Raw genomic sequence first — 27771 nt, forward strand, 5'->3', positions numbered from 1 at the left:
GGCATGACTCTCCATCCTCTAAATGAAACTTTTATATGCTCCCAAGAAGAATGCAGGGAGATCTCAAGTCCCATTAATATCCATAGACTTAAGTGCCTTTAAATAACCTGTGAGATGTAAAATATGGATAAAATGGATTGAGAAAGAGTTCAGAAATAATGAAGAACAACTCTTTCACAAGTTCCAGTCCATCAGAGGAGGACAGAAGCATACCACCCAACAGTCCTGCTTTGAGTGGGACATCCCAGATTCACAAAAGTCACCCTGCCTTCTGTTTGAAATCCCGGATGCCCCACTTCTGCTGCCTTGCCTCTTTCTCTTCCTCCACCATCACCTACTGCCCCACTGCTGCACTCCCAGAAATGGGTGCAGCATATCTGTATGGGATGCAGAGACTTGGCTGGTGGGGGGCAAGGAAGAGCACAGAGATTGGGTAGGAGGGATGGTGCAGGGGGAGTGTCCCGCAATGCCTTCGTAAAATGGGCAGTATGTAGAAGTCCTGGGCCCTATTCAGGGTCTTCACACACAGCACAGCTGGCTTGCTGTTATTGCGTGGGAAGACCCTCAAGCCGACTCCCCATTAGGATAAATAAATTCACACGGACACGGATATTTTGTTTAAGGTTTTTGGGCAAAAATTTGGCCACAACTTTATTACAGGAATGAGAGCGGTATTGGCTTAGGCACTGGCAAGACTATATCTGACTCCTGCCCCTTTTGCAGGAAGTCTGTAAGGGTAAACCACCCAAAGGGAAATTGGGGGAACCCACCTGCATCTCCCCTGGTGTTCCCAGAGGCCTGGCATGGCCCTCACCCTTCAAGCAGACTTTGGACAGGAACCAGGCCCCGGATTCCTTTAACGGAATACCCTTGAAACTGGAGGGGCAGGCGATGGCCGGCCTTTGCTCCCCCATTCACCATAAGCCAATGCCTAACCGCCAAACCTTACAAGGTTGTGACGGTTGCTAAAAGGTAGGCAAAACCAAGTGGCCCCTGCAAATTTGCCAAATGGAAAAAAATTCCTACCAGGCCCCCGACTCAAGCTGGGCAACCAACCAAAGTCCAAAGCAAGGCCAAAGGATCTAAATTAAAGGGAGGGTGGGCGGGTGTTTGGCAGCGCGAAGCAGGAGCCTGGCACACGTCACGCTGCTGCTTTTATACTTTCCCCCACTATACCCTTTGACATGATTGGGCAATAGCCCTGGGTGATTGTGGTGCCACCCTGGTGTGAGGGCGATAGCTCCCCCTACACCAGGGTGGGGGGAACCAGGTTGAGAGCCTGCCCGCAACCAGGACCATCTATTAAGATGATTCCATTTATAAAAAATGAATTACACAAAAGAGCACAAAAGAGGTGCCCCCCAAAACTATGAAGCCCAGGGTCTCGTATTTCCTCACCGTACCACTGTCAAGTTTTGTTGGCTTCTCACAGACATTCATCACTTAAGACTTTGGAAGTGAGAAACATTGGTTCAGCCATTCAACTTGGAGCTGCCACCTTTTAAACAGAGCAGCTAGGGACAGGCCCACCATTCACCACAACAGTGGCATGAAATGATTGTTCGGATGCAGTGAAATCCTGTACATAAACAAGTCCCACTGCGACAAACGGGCTTTATTCCCATGTACGTGTAAAATGTGCAAAAGATTGCAGTGCCAGCCTCATAAATATCATTTATTTAATTATGGAAGAGGAAGTTGGAACACGGGTCCCTAAATGCCTCTTTTTCACTGTACATAAACATATTCCGTTGCAGTGTCAGGAATTTTCCTGTTTGGCAAGGTTGATGCTGCTGCTGCTGATCACACTAAAGCAGTAGTATTGATCATTTTAGGCTGTCAAAAAGACAAAGATATAATTTCTGATTCATCATTCATGTGAAATTATTTGTTCCCCATTAGGATTCCATTTGTTATGAGGAATAAGTCACATAACAGCCTGCCTATGTGTTTTCCTTACCATGGACAGAAGCCCCAAGAGATGAAAAATCCCTAAAATCACAACCTGTTGTGGCTGCTTAGTCTGCTGCTCTCCATTCTTATGCTAGTTCTTTAAACAAAAGAGCCCTCCATGTAACAGAGGGCTGCTTCATACAAAGGACTATTATCTAACAGCCCTTCAAAGGGAGGACTGTCATCTGAAACATAGGGCACATTGTCTGCAAGACAGAGGGCTTGTCCACACTTGCCTTTCCTCTGATATTTCCAGGCACTTCAAAGCTCCATGTCTGAGTGCCCTTTTTGTTGCTTCGGCGCTTTCCCTGCGAAAACCTGCTCTTCAAAGCTCAATCAGAGCAAATAGCATTCTGTGGGAAACCTGAATTGATGTTTGTTCTGATTGAGCCCTAAAGAGTGGGCTTTTGCAGGAAAGCTCTGGGGCAATATATAAATAAGCAAAGAAAGCAAAAACCTGCTTGGACACAGAGCTTTTAAGTGTGGACCTGAGCCTTGAAAGAGTAGGACAAAAGGTAAGTGTAGATGAGCCCAGACTGGATATGAAAAGTTGCTCCTCTCCCCTCTTCTTGGAAACTCTGGAGGGAATAGGCCAGGTCCAAGTGTGCCCAGTTTAACACAACTCCTCCTATTTTCTGGACATCTGTTAGAGAGGAAGAAAGGGTTATCAAAGAAGCAAAGAATTGTAGAGTTGGAAGGGACCCTGAGGGTTGTCTAGTCTAACCCCCTGCAACGCAGGATTTCTAAATCTAAATATAGCCATCATATTGCCTTTCTTAATATGAGAATAAATACTACTTTACTAGAATGTTAATACTGCACCCCTTAACAGCTGTATCAATTAATTAAAACTTGCAGCTGAATGCAAGAGCAGTTTTCAGACTCCTTCTGGGGGGATTTTAGAGCGAGGGAATGTTTCCCCCGTGACTATAATGCAATCTGCTTTGGGGCTGGAGACTTCGCTGGATAACCATCAGATTCTTCTGGGAGTCATATTCATGCCTGCACTTCAGAGATATTTCGACGGGTGGCTCTTCCCGGGTTGTACACAGAGAAGGAGAGCAGGGAAAGTGAGCAAAGGCAGCTCTATAAATCACTAAGACAAATATTGGGAGATTAGAGCAGAGCTAATTCCTCCCTGTCCCATTCTAGTACAGTCATAAATTAAGCCAGCCAAATGACAAAATGAAAACTGAGGGTGAGAGAAAGGATATGGTGCAAATAATAAACTGGCTAAAATTTTGCCTGATACTCATCTGAAGAATATGAGACCCACCGAGCCAAATGCAAGCTGCCATAAGGACCAAGCAGGCTTTCTCCCTGGCAGACATTTGTTTGCTAATACAAGGAATATTATTGACATTTTGGAACTTTTACAAACAAATATTAATACAAAAGCAGTTTTAATTTTTATAGATGCGGAGAAGGCCTTTGATAACATTTCTTGGAAATTTATGAAGAAAAATCTGGAACGAATGGGAGTGGGACGGGGAATTGAAAATGGGATAGAGGCAATCTATTCAGAACAAAAGGCTAAACTGATAGTTAACAATGTGATTACGGAAGAGTTTAAAATTGAAAAGGGAACACGACAAGGCTGCCCTATCTCCCCATTGTTATTCATTTCGGTCTTGGAGGTGCTCTTGAACATGATTAGGGGGGACCGGATGGTTGAAGGAATTCAGGTCGGAGAGAAACAATACAAATTGAAAGCGTTCGCAGATGACCTAGTTTTGACCCTACAGGAGCCAGAGCCAAGTACGAAAAAAGCATTACAATTGATCCAAGAATTTGGCCGGGTGGCGGGATTTAAATTAAACAAACAGAAAACTAAAGTATTGGGAAAGAACTTGACAGATACAGAGTCAGAATGGTTTCAGAAAGAGACAGAGTTAAATGTGGTTAAAAAAGTGAAATACCTAGGGGTAAATATAACATCAAAAAATCTAAATCTGTTTAAGGATAATTATGAGAAATGCTGGTCAGAAATTAAGAGAGATCTAGAAAGTTGGACAAGATTGAAACTTTCTTTGTTAGGCCGAATCGCCGCTGTAAAGATGAATGTATTGCCAAAAATATTGTTTTTGTTTCAAACATTACAGATTGTGGATAAAACAGAATGCTTCCAGAAGTGGCAGAGAGATATTTCCAAATTTGTCTGGCAGGGCAAAAAGCCCAGAATCAAGTTTAAGATACTAACTGATGTGAAAGAAAGAGGGGGCTTTGCCCTGCCAGACTTAAGGCTGTATTATGAAGCAGCAGCTTTCTGCTGGCTAAAAGACTGGCTACTTCTGGAGGACACTGATGTATTGGATTTGGAAGGTTTCAACAATGCGTTTGGTTGGCATGCATATCTATGGTACGATAAGGCTAAGATTCATAAGGCTTTTAAGAACCATATTGTCAGAAAGGCAGTGTTTAATGTCTGGACAAAATATAAAGACTTATTGGAAAATAAAACTCCAAGGTGGCTTTCACCATTGGAAGCTAAGGCCCGAAAAAGACTCAATATGGAGGCCAAATGGCCAAAGTATTGGGAAATATTAGAAAAAGAAGGAGACAATTGGAAATTGCAGAGTCAGGAGAAAATGAAAGATAAAGTGCGAGATTGGTTACACTACGCCCAGATTAAAGAAGTTTTTAAACTTGATAAAAAATTAGGATTCCAGGTGGAAAAATCGAAATTAGAAACGGAATTGCTAGAGCCTAAGACCAAGGTACTTTCAAGAATGTACAACTTGCTGTTAAAATGGAACACACAAGATGAAACAGTTAAATCGGCTATGATAAAGTGGGCACAGGACATAGGGTATAATATTATGTTTGAGGACTGGGAAAAGTTGTGGACTACTGGGTTGAATTTCACTGCATGTAATGCTCTGAAAGAAAATGTAATGAAAATGATATATAGATGGTACATGACCCCAGTCAAACTTGCAAAAATATACCACTTGTCTGATAATAAGTGTTGGAAATGTAAGGAAAATGAAGGAACGTTCTTTCACCTTTGGTGGACCTGTCCTAAGGTGAAGGTCTTCTGGGAAATGATATATAATGAGCTGAAAAAGGTATTTAAGTATACTTTCCTTAAGAAACCAGAGGCCTTGCTTTTGGGTATTGTCGGCCAAGGGGTGTTAAAGAAAGACCGAACTTTTTTCATGTATGCAACAACAGCAGCAAGGATACTTATTGCTAAACACTGGAAAACCCAAGATCTACCCACACTGGAAGAATGGCAGATGCAACTGATGAACTACATGGAACTGGCTGAGATGACTGGCAGAATCCGAGACCTGGGAGAAGAAATCGTTGAAGAGGACTGGAAAAAATTTAAGCTTTATCTGCAAAAATATTGTAAACTGTATGAATGTTAAGCAGGATGCTTGATTTTAGACAAATTGGCACCATCAAAATAGATGAAGTAAATCATGAAGATAATTTAAATATAAGATGAAAAACCTATTTTTTTTTAGATAATTATTAGGCTAAATTAAATTTTCTTTTGTAAGGATTGGAATAAACGTATCTAAAATTTGAAATATATTCGAAATTTGACAGTAAGGATGGAGATAAGGGAATAAATTGTTGTTTTAAGTGTATTAAACTAGAACGTAGGAGCGGGAGATGTGAGGAAGTCCAGAAGTGATAAGAAAATATGTGATATGCAATGTTATGTTCATTTTTTTTACTGTAAATGAAAAATTCTTAATAAATATTAAAAAAAAACAAAAAAAAAACAAGCTGCCAGTTGCGTATTGTGGCTTGCCAAGCTGACCCTCACATAGAGGGCTGCCCTATGTGGCTGATGGGGCTGAGGCAGAGATCAGGGGCTACCAAACACATGGCTACCATATGAAACTCCATCACTTTTCAGTCTTGCTGGGGAAATCAAACAACTACGCAGCTCATTTTGTGACTGTTAACCAGTAATTGCTGGGAAATTCAGCTCTGGAACACCAAGGCATAACATTACAAAACTGTACACACAGCTAGATTTCCCACCTAGTAATATATTTTGATGTATGCAGTCAGTGATCAATATGAGCCAGGGCTCACTTTTTTAAAATGTATTTTTATTAAAGATTTCTTGGTTTACAAAAGTATGTGCAATGTCTCTTTTTTCAAGTTACATTTTCTGCAGATCAGTTTCATTTCTTGAGACATTAGTGTTACTTTAGGAAGAAAAGGGGGAAAGAGGTGGAGGGGAGAATGGTGGGTGGGGTGGGGTCGGGTGGCGATGTTTCTATTTTACTTGATGTATGTGTGGGGTTTTGTGTCAGTGTCGCTTGTGCAGGTTCTCTTTGCAGTTCACTTGTGTTCCTTTAGTGGTGAGAGAGGTTGGGGGTGGCCTACGGTGTGGTTGTTCGTTTGTGATTGGCTGTGGTGAACTTTGTTTTCATGTGTGAGTGGGGTTGGTGGATGTTTTGGATCAGGTTAGCCATATTGATTTGTATGCTGTTGGTGGATTTTTGTCACTGTCTTGTTGGGCTGTGTATGTGATAAAGGGGAGCCATACAGGGGTGAAGGTATCTTCTTCTTCTATTTGTCCCCGTGTCAGTTTCAGTTTATTGGTTAATTTTTCTAGTAGGGCTGTTTCCCATCCTATTTGGTACCATTGGTCCATGCTTACTCCTGACAGGTCTCTCCAGTGTTTGACAATGATGTTTCTGGTTGCTGAGAGTAGGCGGGCTATGAGTTCTTTGTGGTGCAAATGGGCATTATTGTCTTGGAAGATGTTCAGTAGGGCCAGTTCTGGGGTGACTTCTAATACTTGCTTAGTTATGAGACCATGAGACCAGGGCCCTGCAGGATCTGATTTCTTTCCGCAGGGCCTGTAAGACAGAGTTGTTCCGCCTGGCCTTTGGCTTGGAGCCAATTTGATTCCCTCCCTCCCTCTCTCTCTCTTTTTTTCCCCTTTTCCTTCTCCTCCTGCGATGAGGCTACATTTTAATATTTTAATGTTCCATTATTTTAATGTTGTATTTTCTTTTTGTTTTTAAGTTGTAATCATTCATCTTATTTTTATTATTGCTTGTAAGCCGCTCTGAGCCCGGCCTTGGCTGGGGAGGGCTGGGTATAAATAAAAATTATTATTATTATTATTATTATTATTATTATTATTATTATTATTTTGCATATTTCTTTTATGGCTGTTGTCCTTGGGGCACTCCCACCACACGTGGAGGTATGTGCCTGTGGAGGTGACCCCCTCCAGCATTTTGGTGAGGTTCCTGGGTGTATTAGTGCTAGCTTCCTTGGTGTTAGGTACCACCTGTAGGTGAGTTTTAGGGTGAATTCTTTCCTTTTTGTAGATATGGATTTAAAGGGGGGTTTAGAAGCCAGGGCTCACTTGAACACAGCCTTGAAACCCATTAAAAAGTGTGAAGGCTCCGTCCTGAGATCTGCAGCAATATACAATATTAGGCTTCTAAGGGCTCATCTACACTTTTGTTTGTCATGTGATTTCCAGGCACAGGTCCAAAAGGTTGTACTTTTAAAGCCACATGCCTCATCAAACAGTTTGTATTAATCTACTGCAAGATGTCTCTGCCAGACCAATTCTTAAAATATAGATGAAAAGAGTATAGATATTTCACCCTTAAGACTAGACTCTGTCACAGTAGCTTGCAATGTATTATATTTTCCACCAAGACCAGCACACTATTAATAGAATACAATGCTCTAAGAACTTTGAAAGAATCAAAGAAACAGTCTCTCTGATAAAAGGAAGATTTTTTGGAACCATAAAGAACTAAAATTATGCAATGACCCTCTATAATATAATAATAAAAAATCTTTAAAGATACCCTGAGCTAGAACCAGTGGCGTAACATGGGGGGTGCAGGGGGGCCCGGCCGCACCGGGCGCAACATCTTGGGGTTAGGGTTAGGGGGCGCAAATTACTTGCCTTGCCCCGGGTGCTGACAACCCACGCTACGCCACTGGCTAGAACCTCCAGATTTTGCTAGCACATTGGATTCAATGGCAACTTTTTAAAAAAAGTGCAATTGCCCCTTAATAGACCAAGAGGCCAAAAGCGCCACACAGTTCAGTGGTAATTGATAGTTATAATATCATTTTTAGCAGGGACAATTAGCTGCTAAGGGGAGATGAGGCAAACACAGAAAAATAATGGAAGGGGAAGAGCACAAAGTGGCAAAACAATCTCTTCCACCTTTCTCCGAGAAGGCTTTAAAACTTGGCTGCACATGGCTCCTTTTCACATGGCGCATGTAGTCTGTGGCCAGCCTATAGTTCCTTTCACTGCTTATAGTCAGAGCAAGTTCTCAGCTGCCAACCTTTGCCATGACACCTATTCTTTTATTTTCATACCCAGCTTTTTGAGCAACTTCCTCTACAAAGCAGCTTGCAATCAACAAAGAACAACTCCACTGACAGTAAAATAGGAAAATGCAACTAAACAATATACCAGCATAATAATGTGGACTACAGAAATAGAATATAAAGCAGAATATGGGTCAGAAAAGCAGTATTAAGGCATAAAATCTAGCAAGAACTAAACATCAATTATATACCAATAATAAAACCTCGATTCTAGTTTGGGAGAAAGTTGGCACCTTTCATCAGAGGTGTCACATGTTGCCCATAGCTTGCCCCAGAAAGCAACTGTGCAGCAGCATTTTGCGTTAGCTTTAGCTTACATATCAAATTCAAGGGCAACCCCCTGTGAAGTTCATTACAGTAATCAAGTCCAGAGGTTTCAATGCATGGACCACTGTTGCCAAGCTATCCCTGCCCATGAATGGTTGCAGCTGATGTAACAGCAAAAGCTGGTAAAAGGCAGTCCTAGACATACAAGACAAATCAACATCCTGTGACAACACTCGATCAAGGAGTAGCCCCAAGCTATGTATATGTTCTTTCAGAGGGACTGCAGCCCATCCAGAACCAAGAACCCACAAAACTTCTGTTTTGGGATTCAGGTCCAGCTTGTTGACTCTTATCCCCCCTATTAATGAGTCCAGAAGCTCGTAATCCAGATGTTGCAGAGGAATGGAGCTGTATGATAAATCTCCCAGTGAACAATCTGAATGGCTTCATAGACAGATGATGAATAGCTCTGGGGACAAAACAGTGCCCCATGGCACCCCACAGAACAACTCCCAAGGGGCAGAAAGAAAGCCACCCAATGTTACTTTCTGGAATCACTCTGTAGGTATGAGCAGAATGACACAGGGCCTCCCATGCCTAACTCACAAAGCCGATCCCGTAGAGTAGCATGGCCAATGATATCAAAGGCCACGGAGAGATCAAGGAGAATCAGCAGGGGAGCTGAGAGCTGCAGGTATAGGGCAGTATAGAAATTTTAATAATAATAATAATAATAATAATAATAATGTTAGCAACAGGGTGCAGCTGTCAATAACTATTGGATTCAGGGTGGCCTTCCTTAGAAAAGGCAGTGGGGACAACCCCATCACATAAACAGATTTTAGCCATGTCCTGGACCCACCCAGAGGGACCCCCACTCAGTTAGAGAGGGACTGATTTTCCATGATTCATTTATCTCCTTAGCTCTTTGTGTTTTGGACTTCGTTGTGGTGATCTTGCTGTTTTAACCATTTAATATTTATTTATTATTCTACAAGCTTACATCAAATCTCCCGCCCCTTTCTCTCATTACAATAAAATACAATTAAAAGCATAACCTGGTCATACACCAGTTCCCAACAACTGAAACCTCTCTTCTGCAATTCCACCAATATGATCGCCACCAAAATGGCGAACTAACAAGCAGCAGGAGAAAAAACTGAGCACTCAAATGCTTCTTGCTGGCTGCCAAAAATTAGTACTCTTGACACCAGACAGGCCTCTCTAGGGAGAGCCTTCCATCCCATAGTTGAGGAACGACTAGGTCCCCTGTCTTGTATTTCCCAGGACTCCTTATGTTTCGCCTCAAGGATAAGTCATCTCTGCACACATTTCCTGAATAGCTTTGAACAGGATAGGGTAAGTATTTTACCTTCTACAAGTTTCCCTGTTTGCTCAGCACTTCCACCAGGCAGGATCTTAGCAATGTAAGCACCAATTTCTCCATTGATTCCAGGAATTTCTTTCCCTCCTACAACTCGGATCCCAAGTCCATTGCCTGCATCCAGGAGGGGGAAAAGCACACACAAGTTAAAAATGTATAGAAAAAAGGCAGCAGTAGTGATCAAGATTTCTCTATTTTCATTCTTACTTGCTGGTTTTCTACTAAAGTACTCAAATATATGTAAAACACAAACAATAATATAAACACCACAGTAAAATAGTAAATACCATTAAATAACTAGTTTTTCCCTATTTTGTACAAGAACTAATACACACACTACACTAGTCAAAAGACCGAGAAGTGATGCAAGAATTAATATGATCTGTCAGCTCACTGATGTAAGAAAACCAAAGTTTGTTTTGCTGTGTAATCCCTTGTCTATTAAGGAGATATCATTATTAGTTATTGCCCATGATCATACAAAGTGAACTACAGAAAGTGGTTGATGTCAAGAAGGTGAGATGCCAAACCAAGACGAGCTTTTAATTTGCTCGCGAGCCATGGCTTTTTTTTTAAAAAAAAAAAGCTTCATAAAAGTTGAGCAAAAGAACGTCAAAGCCCTGAATATTCCCAGAAAGCAGAATAAAATTTCACCGATCTCTCTTCTGAGCCAAATTTGTAATGACAGTTTTATTCCACTAAATAGATTAAGAAACCTAAGTACTAATATGATAGCAATTCATGCATGCTTAATGTAGCCCGCAATCTCTATAATTTATGTGTTCCCAATATTTTTTTGGGGGGGTGGGGTAGGTGGGGGGGGGGAATTCCTGAGATAAAAGCCAGAATCACAAATGTGATTACAGTATCAAGTCATAAAAGGCTAATTGCTCAGTGCTGTCTTCCAGCATTAACTGCACATGCTTGCAGTCGTGTAAGTTATCTTCTGTTTTTATCGGAGTACAATCTCTCTCTCTCTCTCTCTCTCTCTCTCTCTCTCTCTCTCACACACACACACACACACACACACACACAAAGGTGCCTGGATGGCAACTGTGAGAACAGGAAAGTGGAACAGATGGGCTTTTGGCCTGATCTAGCAGAGCTTATCTTAAATTAGACCTTCATGCGAATGGGCCTTTTGGTGACGAGCTCATTTGACATGGTAAGCAAAGTGTGAGCACACCCACGAAGTTGTTGCACATACTGGCTGCATCCATTTGAGCTCAACACACTTGCAAACCTCCTCCAGACCCTCCTGCCCTCACACGTTCTTTTGAACACAAGGCACACATGGGCCCAAAACGCTTCTCCTCCTCCTCCACCGTCTCCCCCTGTTCTGTCACGAATCAGGTTATTTTGCTGACAAATGTGTTCAAGTGACATTTATGGTAGTAACCAAATATGATATGTCTTGTGTGATTAAACGTTCTGTGAAGTTGTTAGCCTCTGTCTGTCTCGGGGGACAATGGAGGAGTGCACCTTCGGGTGTGAAGTCAAACCGTTGGGAGAGTTGTGGCTCCTGCTGTGGCTGTAGAGGCTGATAGGGGAGAGACATGTTTTGTTGCAGCTGGGGCAGAAGAAGGTTTCCAGTGGTTCTGGAAAAAGGAAATTCCCATGATAAACTACCTTCAGGTATATATACTGGGAGAGTGATCCTTAGTGTGAGAAGAGAGGTGTGAGAAGTAGCCAAAAATGTCTGAATTTGAATTTCCATACCTAAGTGCAGATTTCTTATTTCTATTATTTTCTCCCTCTCTTCAGAGAGTTGATTGTTATGCTAGAAAACCAGTCAGCAATAAGCAAGAGGCTCAATGAATTCCACAGGAAATCTTCTTTAAACTCTGACCTCCTGATTATCATGAAACTTCTTGTTGGAGAAACAACATTTCAAAGGGAATTTTATACATTTAGATAAAATCCTTTCAAGTTGCTTCAAAGCTTGAGGAATGGCAATTAACTGAGCATGTTTTTAACTGAGCTCCCAATTTGATCTCCAGCAACACATTACCATAGGCAAATAATTTCATAGGAAACAAAAAATAACTATCATTTAAACTTAAATCACATGTTTCAATACACAAAGAACAGAATTGGTTGTTCTATCCTACTCCTTAGTGTATAGGCATCATCATCATCATCATCATCATTTAGTTTTACAGTGCACTTAAATGACATATTAATGTTTTTTTCCAAGAAACCCTCATATATGCAAATCATATAAATCATCTGAAATTTCATTTGAACATGTTTGGTTTGAGCTCTTTTCTTTCAGAAGAACTGCACCCCACCTGCTTATGTAAAAACAACAACATTCTGTTGATGGGCTTAGTTCAGAGGCATAAACTCCTGGGGTGTTAGTTTATTCACTTTGCATTTTTGTTGTTTATACATACAAAAAATATGCAGAAATGACAAACCTCCATGAAATAAAGGAGGGGGGAGGGTGTGTGTACAGAAGAAGGGGCTCTCCCAGTGGAGGCGGGGGCTGCAGTCATAGTCTTCCAGCTGTGGTGCCCAAACCTATGCAGAGGGAGAGGGCAGCCCAATGCATTTGCCGGGGGGGGGGGGCTAAGCTGGGCAGGGGGCTCTGCCTTGACAATAGGGAGGCTTAAAACACCCAATCAACAGAAAAGAGGGAATGGAGACAAATTGATATATATACACAGACAAACAGCCATTTGCATGTCCTTCAGAAGCATGGTTCTTAAAGTATTTATTTCTCTATTTATTTACATAGTGTTTCACTTATTTTTTTAATAAAGCACTGTTGCACCTAACCAGTGCTCAAAACTCCCCTTGTTCTAGGTGCATTTTGTGACAGGGGATTTCATTAGGGCAAGCAGTTTCTGAGCTCTGGGCACAGTACTGCGCCTAAGATTTCAGATTAAAAAACTGCAGAGTGGAGGAAAGGAGGACATTTTTTTGCCCCCCCCCCCCTTCCAGCTACTCTCTGAAGACTGAGAAGAGACCCTTTTAAGAATATTAGGGTGGTGGGCAGGGGAAGAATTAGACCATGTGAAAAATGAACATAATATTTTATCTGCAGTTCATTCATTTTCAGCTTTGTATTCTTGTTATAAAGAAAGCGCACCTAGACATTCTGTTGTTGCACCCATAACCTAGGTTTAGGGTGCCATTTAGCTCCTAGCTTTCATATCTCAGTTTCTAACACTGCATCTAACATGTATCATGTTCTGTTCTCATTGAGTGTTGCCACTTATCCAAGATGAACAACTGCTTACTATATGATGGACAGTCACCTCATACTTTATTTGCATGCCATATAATCCATATTCTTGTGAAGCCAGATGTTCTTGCTTGCTTTACCTGAAACAGAGTGGTCCTTTGGGTCCCTTGGCAATTTCAGCCTTGCATGGGGAAAGATGTATTGAATAGGCTTCCCAATAATCTATGGAATATAAAGTGTGCAGGCTGATTAAAGACAGAACATGCTTGTTTCACAATGACTTATCAGTAAAACAAAAATCTAGTAAACGTGCTATTTTTGGAACCTCTCCCTCTCTCTCACCCCACAGCAAGATATCCTGATTTTAGTTCCTGAGATTGGTTCCTCCATGACATGCAGGAATGTGGAACCAGGGCACTCCCATGAGGAGAAGGTCAGCAACAGAGATGCTATGGACCAGTAAGGCACCAAGCACCACAAGCCAGGCTGCTCTTTTCCATTCACTTGCATAGCTGGGTCAACCAAGGTCAATTCTAACCAACCATATTCTGCCACCTCATGATGATTTTTGTAATCACCCCAAACTGAGATCCTGACTTCTGTGAAGGGCTCTGTTCCTATATAAGTGTAACATTTCTCCCATGTCAGTATCACTGCTTCCCTGTTTGCTTCGGGACTTGACTCAAAATTCTGATGTTGACCTTTAAAGCCCTAAGCCATGGATAGGCAAGCTAAGGCTTGAGGGCCAGATCCAGCCCAATCGCCTTCTCGATCCGGCCCACGGACAGTCTGGGAATCAGTGTGTTTTTACATGAGTAGAATGTGTCCTTTTATTTAAAACGCATCTCTGGGTTATTTGTGGGGCCTGCCTGGTGTTTTGACATGAGCAGAATGTGTGCTTTTATTTAAAATGCATCTCTGGGTTATTTGTGAGGCATAGGAATTCGTTCATCCCCCCCTCCCCAATATGGTCCAGCCCCCCACAAGGTCTGAGGGACAGTGGACTGGCTCCCTGCTGAAAAAGTTTGCTGCGGCTAGGGCCATGGTATCTGAAGGATTGCTTCATCCAATATGACTCCAGCCACCCTTAGATACATCTTGCCTTTAGTGAATAAGCAGGTGGGTATGTGGCTCAGGGGATTTTTTGCTGCCACATTCAAGCTTTGGGGTATAAATTGCCCACACAAGGTTCATTTCATCCAAGCCAAAAAAAGCCCCAGTATCTCTGCTATTTGTGTTTACACATCTGAAGTGATTTAATAATGAAGCACATGAAAAATCACAATAGAAATAGAACTCAAGGGAGTACAGTGGTACCTTGGGTTAAGTACTTAATTCGTTTCGGAGGTCCGTACTTAACCTGAAACTGTTCTTAACCTGAAACACCACTTTAGCTAATGGGGGCCTCCTGCTGCCGCCGCGCCACCGGAGCCCGATTTCTGTTCTTATCCTGAAGCACTATTTCTGGCTCAGTGGAGTGTGTATCCTGAAGCGTATGTAACCTAAAGCGTATGTAACCTGAGGTACCACTGTATTTAGGGGAATATTTACCAAAAAGAAAAAGAAAAAAAGAAGAAGATTTTAAATATAAATCCCAGGTAGGGGTTGCCTTTTGACCAGCAGTTGACATTAAAAAGTTTATGGGAAGGTGGAAAATAAGGTTAAGGTATTATTGTATATGCAGTTAATTAAGATGTGCAAAGAACTGTCATGGAATGCTGGGTGCGAAGTTCAAAAGAACTACTGTATAAGAATGGGAAATGATATGAGTGTATAACTGAAAACTTATAAATAAAAATTAAAGAAAAGAAAGAAACCCTCAAAGGCACAAGGCAAACCAGCAGCAGAGATGGATGGTGACTTATCTAATAGGCTCAATTGTTAAGCTTAGACAAAGTAACCCTGTTCTTCTTTAGTAGAGGAATAATAGCTGTATGCAGTTACATTGAAAGGGCTTTTAAGTCCTAAATTGAAAGATGGCTCCTGTGCCTGCAATAGGAGCCACAGAGAAGGAGAAGTTCAGTACTGTGCCCTCTTTCATCATCAACCTGCGCTGACAGACAAAACTGCAAATGGCAAACATATTTCCCGAAGTGATGGGAATCATATTCAAATCAAGTTACATCACTTGCAATTTAAACCGTTGCAGTCTGAAGGGTTTCAATTGGACTACTAAAGAGTAAGAGGCGCCACTGGAGTTTAAACAGCATGGCGACTACCCTGCACTGTTTTAAAATTTGATGTATGTTATGAGAGACCATTGCCAAACTTGATAGCTAGCATCTTAATGGTTGAAAACAATCTATAGAAGCATGTACTAAAAGTTTCTATCTGCTATTTAACAGCCCTTGTGCTGCGATTTTTGAGAGGAGTTTAAGGGTCTAAGTAAACATTGCAAGCAAATGCTTGTACTAATATACACTACAAACAAACAAAAAGCAGAAGAGGAGAAAATCTGTGTTAGGATGGACCCATTTGAAGTGGTGAATTACACAACCTCGCTTTCACCCTTTCTGTTATACTTTAAAATCTATAAAAACTAGTTTAGGAACTTTGTAGTTTGTGCCATCTTGTCCCCGAGTATCCACTGTTGATCTAAGGAATGACAGTACATGGGTTTGCTAAACCTCTTCCCATTGACCATCTCAGGAAAAGAGGGTCTCAAATGCTGCCTCACACTTACATGAAGGGGAAGAGTTTTACTATTACAATCTCTGTTTATACCTACCAGTAGGTAGTCATGTTGGTCTGCCGTAGTCGAAACAAAATCAAAACAATCCTTCCAGTAGCACCTTAGAGACCAACTAAGTTTGTTATTGGTATGAGCTTTCGTGTGCATATCGGAAGAAGTGTGCATGCACACGAAAGCTGATACCAATAACAAACTTAGTTGGTCTCTGAGGTGCTACTGGAAAGATTTTTTAAATTTTGTTTCTGCTTACACCCTATATTAAAAAGGGGGGATTCAAAGCAAAGCAATCTACCCTCTCTCACAAACGGAGCAGCTGAGTACATTCAGCTATAGCAATTCAATTACAGATTTTTATATACAGCCTGTTATGAGGAGAGCATTTATAAGCAGAGATTTAACAGCATTTGGAAACCTTTTGCTGCCTGGAAAAAAGAAGACAAAGAAGTTTGCTTTGCAAAATGTACAAAAGAGGGATGGAGGACTACACAGAACTGGAAGAAATAATTTAATGTGGAGATTTTGGGTGAGATAAGGCTCTATATATGGCAATGAGCCTCAAACAGAGATTGAATAAAGTAATATATAAATGGTGTCATACACAAGATAGATCAGCTAACAGATATTTGCTGGAGATGCAAGAAAGCCAGTGGTACTTTATCACACATTGGGATTATTTTAATTATTGGGAAGGGGCAGTTAAGAGTGCTCCAGACTGTCTCTATTTTGCAGGAGGATTCAAGTGCATACCAGAAGTTTAGGTTGCTCAGTTAAACTGAATTAAATGCTTTGTTGCCCTAGCCTAACAAATCCACTTTGGGATTTGATGATGAAAGTGAGGGGAAAATGCACAGAAGATTATGTGAACTAATGAGTAACCAGAAGAGTTATAAACACCCCACAAGCAAATTAGGATCAATGCTCATTGTTGCATAGCTGCTTCACAAAAAACCATAGCCTAACCTCCACATAAGCACCGTGCAATCAAACCTCAAGGAATGCTCAATAAACAGATTTCCTGGAGGAGCTGTAAGAAAATATTCCAATTCAATAAGGTAATAATGCTCTTGGAATACATAAGGCACCAGGCTCAGAGCAATGCACAGATTTTGGTTATTCGTTGCATTGCTCTGAGCCTGGTTTACATTTTGAGGGCATGGAAAATAGATAGAATACCTTCCATAGAGCAGTGAAAGAGGAACATTTGGGACTTAATGGTACATAGATATAAGCAATTATGAGAAGAGAATTAACTTTAGAAATATTTCAGAAAAACTGGGCACTTTTTATTCTTTGTTGGTCTTTGCATCATACAAGGGAATCAATGTTGAGGGGTCTTTTAAGCATGTTGTAACATATGAATTGAACTGGATGTGGTTTTGTTATAAATTATATATATATATACGACCTATAAATTGTAATTTATAGCCTCATTTATTTTGACACGGTCATCCCGTTTTAAAACAGAGGGCTAGAACATATATACTTGTGCACTGACATGTCTTTTTGGAGAATGCACAGCCAAAGAAAGAATAAGCACTTGCCTTACAGTGCAATCATATGTATGTCTACTCAGAAGTAAGCTCACTGGGTCTTTCTCCCAAGTAAGGATTGCTGCCTCGGCCTATTATATTTTTATTACTTCCACCTGCAGTATTTTACAATCAGTATAAATCCTTGTGATAAACAGCCCTATAAACATAGACTTTAGAGTTTACTGGTACCCAGAGATCAGTAATATCCTTTTTTTTTTATTGCTTATAGGAAACTGTGCTTAAACTGTGGTTGGCATTACAGTATGAAGTCAACCTATACAGCAGCATGCTTCTAAGGAGAGGGGTGAGGGTGGAGATAGAGAAGACATGTTGGCTTTCTGTGTTACATTTCAAACAGCGAAAGTTATTCCTCTGCCCAGAAACAGTATATAGGAAAATGTAACACAAAAATATGTAGCGCTGCAAATAACAAGACAAAACAAAGAGAGACTATGCAACCCCCAGTTTCCCTCTGAGAATGGCATGTGCATTAACTTGTTTTAGGGGTTGCCCCCCCCCAATGTTTTAAGGCATACGGAAGTCTTGCCGGAGCACTCCTATGTCTCCACAAAGAAAACGAGGCTACAAAATGTGAGCTATGCTCAAGACGCTGTTGGACTCCAATCTCCATCCACCTCAACCAGCATGGCCAGTGGTCAGGCATGGTGTAGTCCAACAAAATCTGGCGGACCACCCCTGCTATAAAAGGGAGGCAGGACTGGATGGTTTTAAGACAGCTGGGTTGCCAGCTTTTACAAAAGGGCTTCTGCATCATTAACTGCTGTGCATCTGCATGTGAAAGCAGCACAGACTGAATTTCCTTCTGTCATGCAGCTATGTGTTTCTCTGCCCATGTAGAGTGCAGACTGAGAGGACAATATATGGCTCAGAGAACTATGAATGGTTATATCTGGGCTGAGGCTCTTGTCCCTGTAAAATGGGGTGAGGAACCTTTTTCAGCCCGAGGGAAGCATCCCATCAGGAGCACGTGCTAGAGGTGGGCCTGGACAAAGGTGTGTGGAGTAGTAACTGCGATTCTTTCCTTTGTACAGTAGGCTCCACCTCCAGCTGTTTCCACGGGAAGAACTGAGAGAGGAGTGAGACTTTGCGCTGGAGAAGAGCCTCTCCAAAGTCCTTTAAAACTACAACGAAAGGCTCAGAGCTACCATCGCCAAAACTTTATTATTATTGTTATTTATTAAATCTGTATACCGCCCTATACCCGCAGGTCTCAGAGTGGTCCACAGGATAAAATCAGAATATAAAACTTCTGTGTTGATCAGGGAAGTTCCATCAAGGCAGTGAACCTATGGGAGATCCTGATGAAGAAGCTTCTCCACCTTCCACCTTCTTCTCTGGCTGGCTGATTTTAGAATTGAAATACCCTGTCTGCCTTGGTTCTTTTAGAAGGCCAGAGATGGATTGTCAGGAGTTTGGGAGAGAGGTTAGGCTATATGCCTGTCCCTGCTTCTAATTCTTGGAATGGCCAGGCTAGCTTCCTGGTGAGGTGACAGCCTAGGTCATGGGTAGGCAAACTAAGGCCCGGGGGCTGGATCTGGCCCAATTGCCTTCCAAATTGGACCCACGGATGGTCCGGGAATCAGCGTGTTTTTACATGTGTAGAATGTGTCCTTTTATTTAAAATGCATCTCTGGGCTATTTGTGGGGCATAGGAATCCGTTCATTTTCTCTCTCTTCAAAATATAGTCCACCCCCCCAAGGTCTGAGGGACAGTGGACCGGTCCCCTGCTGAAAAAGTTTGCTGACCCCTGGCCTAGGTGATGAGCCACTGAGGGGAACAAAGGAAGGGGCTCTGTGGGAGAAGACAAATGGGTGCAATCCCTTTCCTCAACTTGCAGGTACTTAAAAGGACAGAGGCAGAGTTGAGAGCAGAGAGTGGAGTGATGTGAGCTAGAAGCAAAGCAGCAAGCTCGGCAATAAGAGTCAGAGCAGTTAGATTTCTGTTGGAATCCAAGGCAGCAGCTGTAGGGCAAGCAAGGCCCTGCTATGAATCCCTCCCATAGATCATAAGGCACCACATTCTCTGCTGTCCTTCATTCAGAAGGAAACACGAACCCTGGATAAGCGCCTGGAACCCATGGAATCTCAGACCTCTTGGAGATTGGGGAGGAGTGCAACAGCATTATGCATGACACATGTAGAAATAGGACTCTGCGTGCTTGTCAGCAGAAGAGTTAACTGGTGGGGGGTGACAGCTTGTAATGTTGGGTGACCACATGTGCAGAGTAGGGTGAGCAAGATGATCAAGGGTCTGGAAACCAAGCTTTATGAAGAATGCTTAAAGAGTAGACCGAGAGATTTGATAGCCATCTTCAAATATCTAAAGGGCTGCCACATGGAAGATGGAGCAAGTCTGCTTTATCCTAATCTGGGGGATAGGACTCAAATCAATGGCTTCTGCCTCAACATCAGGAAGAACTTTATGACGGTAAGAGGTGTTTGACAGTGAAATGGTCTCCCTCGGTCAATGGTGGACTCTTCTTCCTTGGAGATTTTTAGGCAGAGGTTGGATGGCCATCTGCCATGGATGCCTTACTTGAGATTCCTGCATTGAAGGGGGTTGAATTCTTGGGGTCCCTTCCAGCTCTACTATTCTATGATTCCATGACAAGTGGGTTTGAACGTTAAAATCCTGAGGAAAAACTAGATTAGCTTGTTCATTTTTTATACGAGAGGCAGATGCATTGGGGAATGCACCTTCATCTGAGAAGGATCTAAATGAATGGGCTTCCAGTTAAGGTGTTTCAATTTTTTTCTTCCCAAAGTATACCAGGGAAAAACCTTACATGGCATGAAAATAAGAGGGGTGGGTGAGAAAAGTTGTGTGTGCTAAATCTGTTGTCAGGCTGTGGTCAGATGTGCAGGAGAAGGGCCAACAACAAGAGTCTGCAACTTGAACTTCAGATTGGCACATCAGAAGCACAGAGAGGACTAGGAGCAACAGCAACATTGCTGAAAGATGCTGCAGCTGGGAGTGCTGGCAATTCCTCTCGGTACTGCCTGACCCTTAGAGGAGGTGCGGCAGGCTGTGTGCATGGAGCTGCTGCCATCTTTCCTAGCCCAGAATGCCTCTGGGCACCCAAGGCATTCTGGTTGAAGTAAGATGGGAGCAGATCCGGTGACTCAGTCCAGCCCTCCGCTCAAGACTGATCCTTTTTTTAAATAGACAGGTACAAACATCTGATGCAATGGCCTCTGTTCTTCCCAACAGGATGCAGCCTGTCATGAAGCAACATTCCTGAGTAAGGCTAGAGGGCTGATGCAGAAATCGTTGCTCGCTCCTTCATGCCTCAGCTACTGGTCTCCTGCACAACCACCCCATTCTATGTGGATTGCTGTGGTGAGTGTGTTGGGATGCTCCTACACATTTTTTAAACTCATTTTTAAGGGAGCATCTACAAGAAGTTGCCATCCAATTGTTATGTATCTTCCCTGTGCTTCTTTTGTATGGAGAGCTCGCAAAAGTAAACGAATGGAGCAGCTGTCTACTATGCGCAGGTGTAGATGTGGTTTCGATGTGAACAATGGTGTTTCAGGCAGCTGACCCTCCTACTCGGACACATCTTCATGGTTTTCTTTCTGATTGCTAACATTTAGCAGTGTTTTGTAGGGTGGTGGTGGTGTTAAAAGTGATTTTTCATTCACACTGAAATGCGTACATTAAAAAACAACAACCAGGAACTGTACAGTAGGCTTAATGAGAAAAGCATAAACAAGATGCTAAAATAGCAAGCTTCAGTGCTTCATTACTCCGTTGTTCATTTGGTTTTGTTATGCATTCCCATTAGTGTGGACAAAACACAGTGGAATGTGTGTGCATGCATGCATCTATGCACACATCCAGCTATATCTGGAGTATGAAAAATAAGTTATCATTTTCCCAGGGAAAGCAGTAAAACCATGACTGGCTAATGCTAAAAACCTGCAGACTGGAGCACCTAAGGTGTGCCTGAGCATAATAAGTCTTGGGACTGTTCTGAAAAGACTGTTGTCCCGACAGGAACTGATGATTATAGCCCATATTTTGGCCTGGCAGAACTCTGTTCTGTCCGTACTGTGTAGGAAATTAAGGTAAAGTGACCCCTGACCATTAGGTCCAGTCATGGCCGACTCTGGGGTTGTGGTGCTCATCTCGCTTTATTGGCCGAGGGAGCCAGTGTACAGCTTCCGGGTCATGTGGCCAGCATGACTAAGCCACTTCTGGAGAACCAGAGCAGCACACAGAAACGTCGTTTACCTTCCCGCCAGAACGGTACCTATTTATCTACTTGCACTTTGTGCTTTCGAACTGCTAGGTTGGCAGAAGCAGGGACAGAGCAACGGGAGCTCACCCCGTCGCGGGGATTCGAACCGCCGACCTTCTGATCAGCAAGTCCTAGGATCTGTGGTTTAACCCACAGCGCCACCCGTGTCCCATGTGTAGGGAATTAGAGCATAGGAAATAGTTATATTCAAGTGTACAGGAAGTTTGAGGCAACTGCAGTTTTGGTTCATCTGCCCCATTTCTTTAGCTCCTAACGTAAGTTACACTATCCTGTCCCCTCATCCCTCAAATGATCAGATGTCCCACTGCAGGAAATGCTGGGAATTAAAGTTAGATGAATTACAGGTCACCTCTGAATTTACTGCAGATTACGTTCAAACAGAAGTTGGATTTGTTGGATTAAACAGCTTCTGGGGAAAATATGTGAGAAAGCAAGAAGCCAGCTTTGCTGCTTCTTGGCTAGAGCTCCCCTGCTTGTCATTTTGGTGGCTCTGATGTCTGCTGAACTGCATATTTATTGTGACCTCCAAGCAAATCCGGGCTGGTGAGTGCTGTTGGCCAAATGGTTTTTAGCAAATTTGTTTCTTTATAATGTGCTTGCACAGACCGAAAGAAATGGGGCCACGTACTGGATTTGAGATTTTAATGCTTAGTACATTAAAGAACTAAAGGGGGTGGGGGGAATCATTATTTTAAGGCTCAGACGGGAGTCATGAATACAAATTAAGTCAAATAATAGTCTTGTAAAGAACAGGAATGTCATGGACTTGATTTACATTTTCAAGGAAAGCAAACAATATGATTTGCCTAGCTTTACCACTTTAAACTGTAGGTGATGATTTGCTTTTTTGAATGCTCTCCGGTGTTTCTAATGAAGCAAACAAAATCCTGCACCTGGATAGCACCTCAGGAAGAAAGCTAGTCTGAAAACTTTCTCCTTGACATGCTAGTCTCCAATGTATGAAGGGTATGTTTTTTTTGGAAAAATATGCAGCCCATTACCTGTGGTAAGGTAAAGGTAAAGGGACCCCTGACCATTAGGTCCAGTCGTGGCCGACTCTGGGGTTGTGGCGCTCATCTCGCTTTACTGGCCAAGGGAGCCGGCGTACAGCTTCCGGGTCATGTGGCCAGCAGGACTAAGCCGCTTCTGGCGAACCAGAGCAGCGCATGGAAACGCCGTTTACCTTCCCATCGGAGTGGTACCTATTTATCTACTTGCACTTTGACGTGCTTTCAAACTGCTAGGTTGGCAGGAGCAGGGACTGAGCAACAGAAGCTCACCCCGTCGTGGGGATTAGAACTGCTGACCTTCTGATCGGCAAGTCCTAGGCTCTGTGATTTAACCCACAGCGCCACCTGCGTCCGATTACCTGTGGTAGTCTGAAGGATAATTATATTTTGTGGTTTTTCCCTGCAGGTTTGAATTGGTCTGTGTTTTAATTTATTGTAGTCTGAGAACTGTATTTACACCATCCTATGGTAATAGAGGATAGTAGAGAACTGAGGCGAGAATGACCAAAAAAGAAAAGCAAAAAGCATATACTTGGGAAGCTGATGTGAAGAAAGGTGTGAAAGCTTGGATGAAATGGAAAGCAATTCTTAAGTGAACAATCTTATAATTTTCTAGTATATTGCTAGAAAAAAGTATAATACCATGTTCTCAACTACCTTTCCCTCTGCAAAGCTCATGGGTGAGTTCCGATACAGGCCCAGGCCCTTGGCAACCTGTTTCGCTGCTAGGGGTGAAACAGGAAATGCTGCCCTGCTCTACTGCTTCTCTTGGTGGCAGAGAAGTGGCACCAGCACCAACTTCTGGGAAGATCCCACAGATTTCCAGTGAAACCTCACAAGATCTCACTGAAAATTCGTGCCACCTGAGGTGGCGGCGGCGGCGGCAGCTTCACCCCACCTAATGGCTGGGCTGATTCTGTGTAGGCTAAATGGCACAATCCAGCCACAAGCATGCTCAGTAGCCACAGAACATGGAGTCAATTGGGGCAAAGGAAGTGGTTACTGAAGAGGAGACCCAACAGCCTGGAGGCTTCAAAGCACTGCTGAACAGCTGGCAGCTGAGCAGGAGAAGCCCGCTGAGAGTAGGAAAGGGCAAATCTGTCCATTTCAGTTCCTGTCAGTTCCTCAGTTTTCCACGTTTCCATATCAATGCTTTTTTTAAAAAAAATAAAAAAGTCATGAAAATTCACCAGCATTGTAGTGCAATTCCCCCTCCCCATGTATACATTTATGCATGTGATTTAGCTTAATACTTGTTTTTGCAATGCAGTTTTCTGTAATATAATGCATTCTTAATGCTATTTTATTAACATGCATTTCTATGCACACTTTATCTCAGTATATGCGTTTTTGTTCACATTACTTAACTGGATAACTGCATTGCAAAATATTCGGAAATAGGAAGCTCAAAGGATGGCTGTGGTGTAGTAGTAGTAGTAGTAGTAGTAGTAGTAATAATAATAATAATAATAAATTTCTTATACCCTGCCCATCTGACAGGGCTGCCCCAGTCATTCTGGGAGGCTTCCAACAAAACCCCTCACAGAGCTACAACTTTGGAAAGTCTGGATTACGTAGGTTCACTTTTATATGCGAACTGGTTTTAATTTTTCCACCAATGTTAGCTGAGACCAATAAAAAAGCACAGAGGAGGTAAGGAGGAGACTGGAAAGTGGGCAGTTACACTTCAGTGTCTCATCCTCTATTTTTTCTCCCAGATGGAAATGGAGAAAGAGGCACAGAGATATAAACAAAGCAGATGACATCATTCTAGTTGATACAAATTCCAAAGAAAATGCAATTCATTGTTCTCATACTGCATTGTCCTCTGCAGGGGGTTGGCCAGAACAGACTTGCTTATAGGTAAAATAAAGGTAAAGGACCCCTGGACGGTTATGTCCAGTCAAAGATGACTATGAGGTGCAGGGCTCATCTCGCTTTCAGGCCGAGGGAGCTGGTGTTTGTTCACAGACAGCTTTCCGGGTCATGTGGCCAACATGACCAAACCGCTTCTGGTGCAACAGAACATCATGACAGAAACCAGAGCACACGGAAATGCCATTTACCTTCCCGCCACAGTGGTACCTATGGTACCTACACAGAGAGAGCCACAGTGGTACCTATGGTACCTACACAGAGAGAGCCAGTGTGGTGCAGTGGTTAAGAGCGGTAGTCTCGTAATCTGGGGAACCAGGTTCGCGTCTCCGCTCCTCCACATGCAGCTGCTGGGTGACCTTGGGCCAGTCACACTTCTCTGAAGTCTCTCAGCCCCACTCACCTCACAGAGTGTTTGTTGTGGGGGAGGAAGGGAAAGGAGAATGTTAGCCGCTTTGAGACTCCTGAAGGGGAGTGAAAGGCGGGATATCAAATCCAAACTCTTCTTCTTATTCACTTGCACTGGCGTGCTTTTGAACTGCTAGGTTGGCAAGAGCTGGGACAGAGCAACAGGAGCCCACCCTGTTGCGGGGATTCGAACTGCTGATCTTCTGATCAGCAAGCCCAAGAGACTCAGTGGTTTAGACCACAGACCACCCGCTTATAACAGAACTTAAAACAGAACTTCAGCACGGATTACTGAAGTCAAACTCTTAGTGGTTTACAATGATGTTTTGAAGTGTCAAGAGAAACCCTTATTATAGGTTTGGGATTGGTTTGGCCTGAAGCTGACAGAATAGTAGACAAGACGCCTGCAGTGTGATACACTATTATTCCCTATTGCAGTGCAGTCCACGATGAATATTGTAGGTGAGACACGGGGTTTGGATTCTCAGTCAAAAATTCCATCTGCCTCTCAGGAGGCAGCAAAAGTCTATATACTTAAGTTGTCTCCTCAGATCACCTTTGGGCCAAATCAGTTGCATGCAGAAGCTTCTTGCTTCACTGGGTTGCATGCAGTCTAAGTTAATACAATTCTACAAGTTAAAACTGAAACTTGTTTCTTGGACATTGCATTTTTCCAGCTCCCAGGAGTCTTTGTCTCTTGCTCTCTCTCACACAGTGTATATTGAGGGTACTCTTCTGTACTCATATAACAAATATTTGTCCAGGACAGAATTCTATCCTATTTATTCTATCCTCAGTCATTCTTAAAATGATGAAAAGTAGGATCCCATCTATGTTTACTCAAACGTATATTATATTAAATTCAGAATGTGTATAGGGTTGCAGCCCACTTTCCTGTCTCTTGAATCAATTTGATATGAGGTTGCTATGGCAAATACTGATACTCTTTACTCCCTTTCATGGGAGATAATTGCCTAACTGACCCTAGACCAGCTGATTTATTTCATTGGCTCCCATCTGAAGGGTACAGACAGCAAGTGCACAATACAATTTACCTGGAATTGTGAGTCACACCTTTCCACTACACAGTAGCTGTAGCTACAGGTCATGACAATGTGTAAAAACCACTGCCCTCAAAACAGATTGTTTTTTAATTCCCAGCCCTTGTTTTTCCATTCCAGCCAAATGTAATCTGAAAATGTATCTCATATGCTTCATGATTATAAACCTGTGTAATGGATAGTGGTCCTATATTGCAAGACATACAAACCACACATAGGATGCATTTATGTAATGCGTTATTTAGATATGAGAAAAGCCCGCAGGAGTTGGTCCATAACTGCAAAGCAGACTGGATCTCTAATGAGTCTGTGAACTCTTGAACCCCCAAGAGATTCAATGTGGAATCACAGCTGATCTAAGATACATAATTCTATCAACAGAATCCCTTTCAGTGCCAGAGGATGCTGGAAACAATTCTCAGATCCCCTATGAGTATTGAAAAGGCTGTCTTAACACATGCTTCTAAGGTCACATTGCTGCTTCACTGGTACCCCTAAAAATACTTCCATCCCAGGTAGCACTGAACAAAAAGGTGTGTGGGTGAGGTTTCATGAACATTTTCACCGGACGAGGGAATGTGGTGACGAAGCACTGAGCTTAGGGACAAACCATGCAGTTAAACTGTATCTCCCCATGTATGTCCTTTGTTCATGACAAAGGAAAATGTACCCAAGTAAATACTGCACCCCGAAGTTCTCAATTTTCAAAGAATTGGGGCTGCACATAACAATATTTGCCTTTGTCTTTACAATGAGCACTGGTATTCTAGAGTAAGGGTGGAATTTTCTTAAACCTCATTTTGACAAATTGAGTGGCCTGTCTAATGCTAAGCTATGAGAGATGGTATGACTCATGAATCTTCTTAAAAACATCAATGCTTAAAAACATAGCCTCCTTACTTGGTCTTGATGCTGACTTGGTGGCCTCGAGTGAGCTAGCTTGTCTGGTAGTCTTCTGTCAAAACCATGTCCATTCTCCAAACGAGACTCCCGGGGCTTGTCAAACCAATCCGTTTCTTCCTGGCGCAGGTGGTAGGCTTTGAAAACCAAGGACACGTCATAGGTTCTGAGCCAGAGATGTGAGAAGAGCAATAGTCTGGTGTGCGCAGTCAACATGCATTTAGCAGTTAATAATTGGCCATGCATTTTAAAGCAAAAGTAGCAGGCAAGAGTGGAAGCAGACAAACTCAGGTTAGTAGAAAGTGACAGAGAAGACCCAGCCTTGTTGACTGCGGACCCTTTGCAGATATGTCAGAATGCCATAACAATTTATCTGGGCTTGTTTGGTTCCTGAAATACTCCACTGGAATATGTTTCTGAGATGTTTCCTCTTAGCAGGTAGTTTCATAAAACCCTTTGCACCACTCCTTATGGACTCTCAGTTCCATCACTGTCTCACCTTATATATTTTATTTATTTATTTATTTATAAAAGTGTTTATAAACCACCAACTCATTAAAAGTATCATGGTAATATACAATGAAACATGTAAAATACAGAACAAGTGACCAACACTGAATCAAATTAATTCTGTCAATCAAGTGTTTGGCTGTATGAGAAATAAGGGTGCGCACAGAATCATTCTTGGTAGACTTTTCCCAGTTCTGACTTGCTCTCCATCTTCACGTCCACAAAAATCTGAGTTTGGATATTTGCCAGTAGAGATGCAAGACTCTTTAAAGCAGGTTAGTAGCAGGTAGGTTCTTATCTCAGCAGACATTTTAAGTCACTTCAGATTTTATATTTAGTTTTGAACTAAAGTCTATAT

At 42.4% G+C, this 27771-nt stretch overlaps 1 protein-coding gene across 1 annotated transcript in view; it reads right to left on the reverse strand.

Moving 5' to 3' along the window:
* The window catches only part of PCLO (piccolo presynaptic cytomatrix protein), a 261547-nt gene that overhangs the window by 65977 nt on the left and 167799 nt on the right, over nt 1-27771 (reverse strand). The window contains exons 8-10 of the mRNA XM_079975008.1: nt 26904-27040; nt 13280-13361; nt 9938-10063 (exon numbers count right to left, since the gene is read on the reverse strand). Of these exons, the coding sequence (XP_079831134.1) occupies nt 9938-10063; nt 13280-13361; nt 26904-27040 (345 nt within the window). The remainder of the gene's footprint in view (nt 1-9937; nt 10064-13279; nt 13362-26903; nt 27041-27771) is intronic.

The sequence above is a fragment of the Podarcis cretensis genome, assembly GCF_951804945.1.
Source record: "Podarcis cretensis genome assembly, chromosome: 5".
NCBI classification, from domain to species: Eukaryota; Metazoa; Chordata; class Lepidosauria; order Squamata; family Lacertidae; genus Podarcis; species Podarcis cretensis.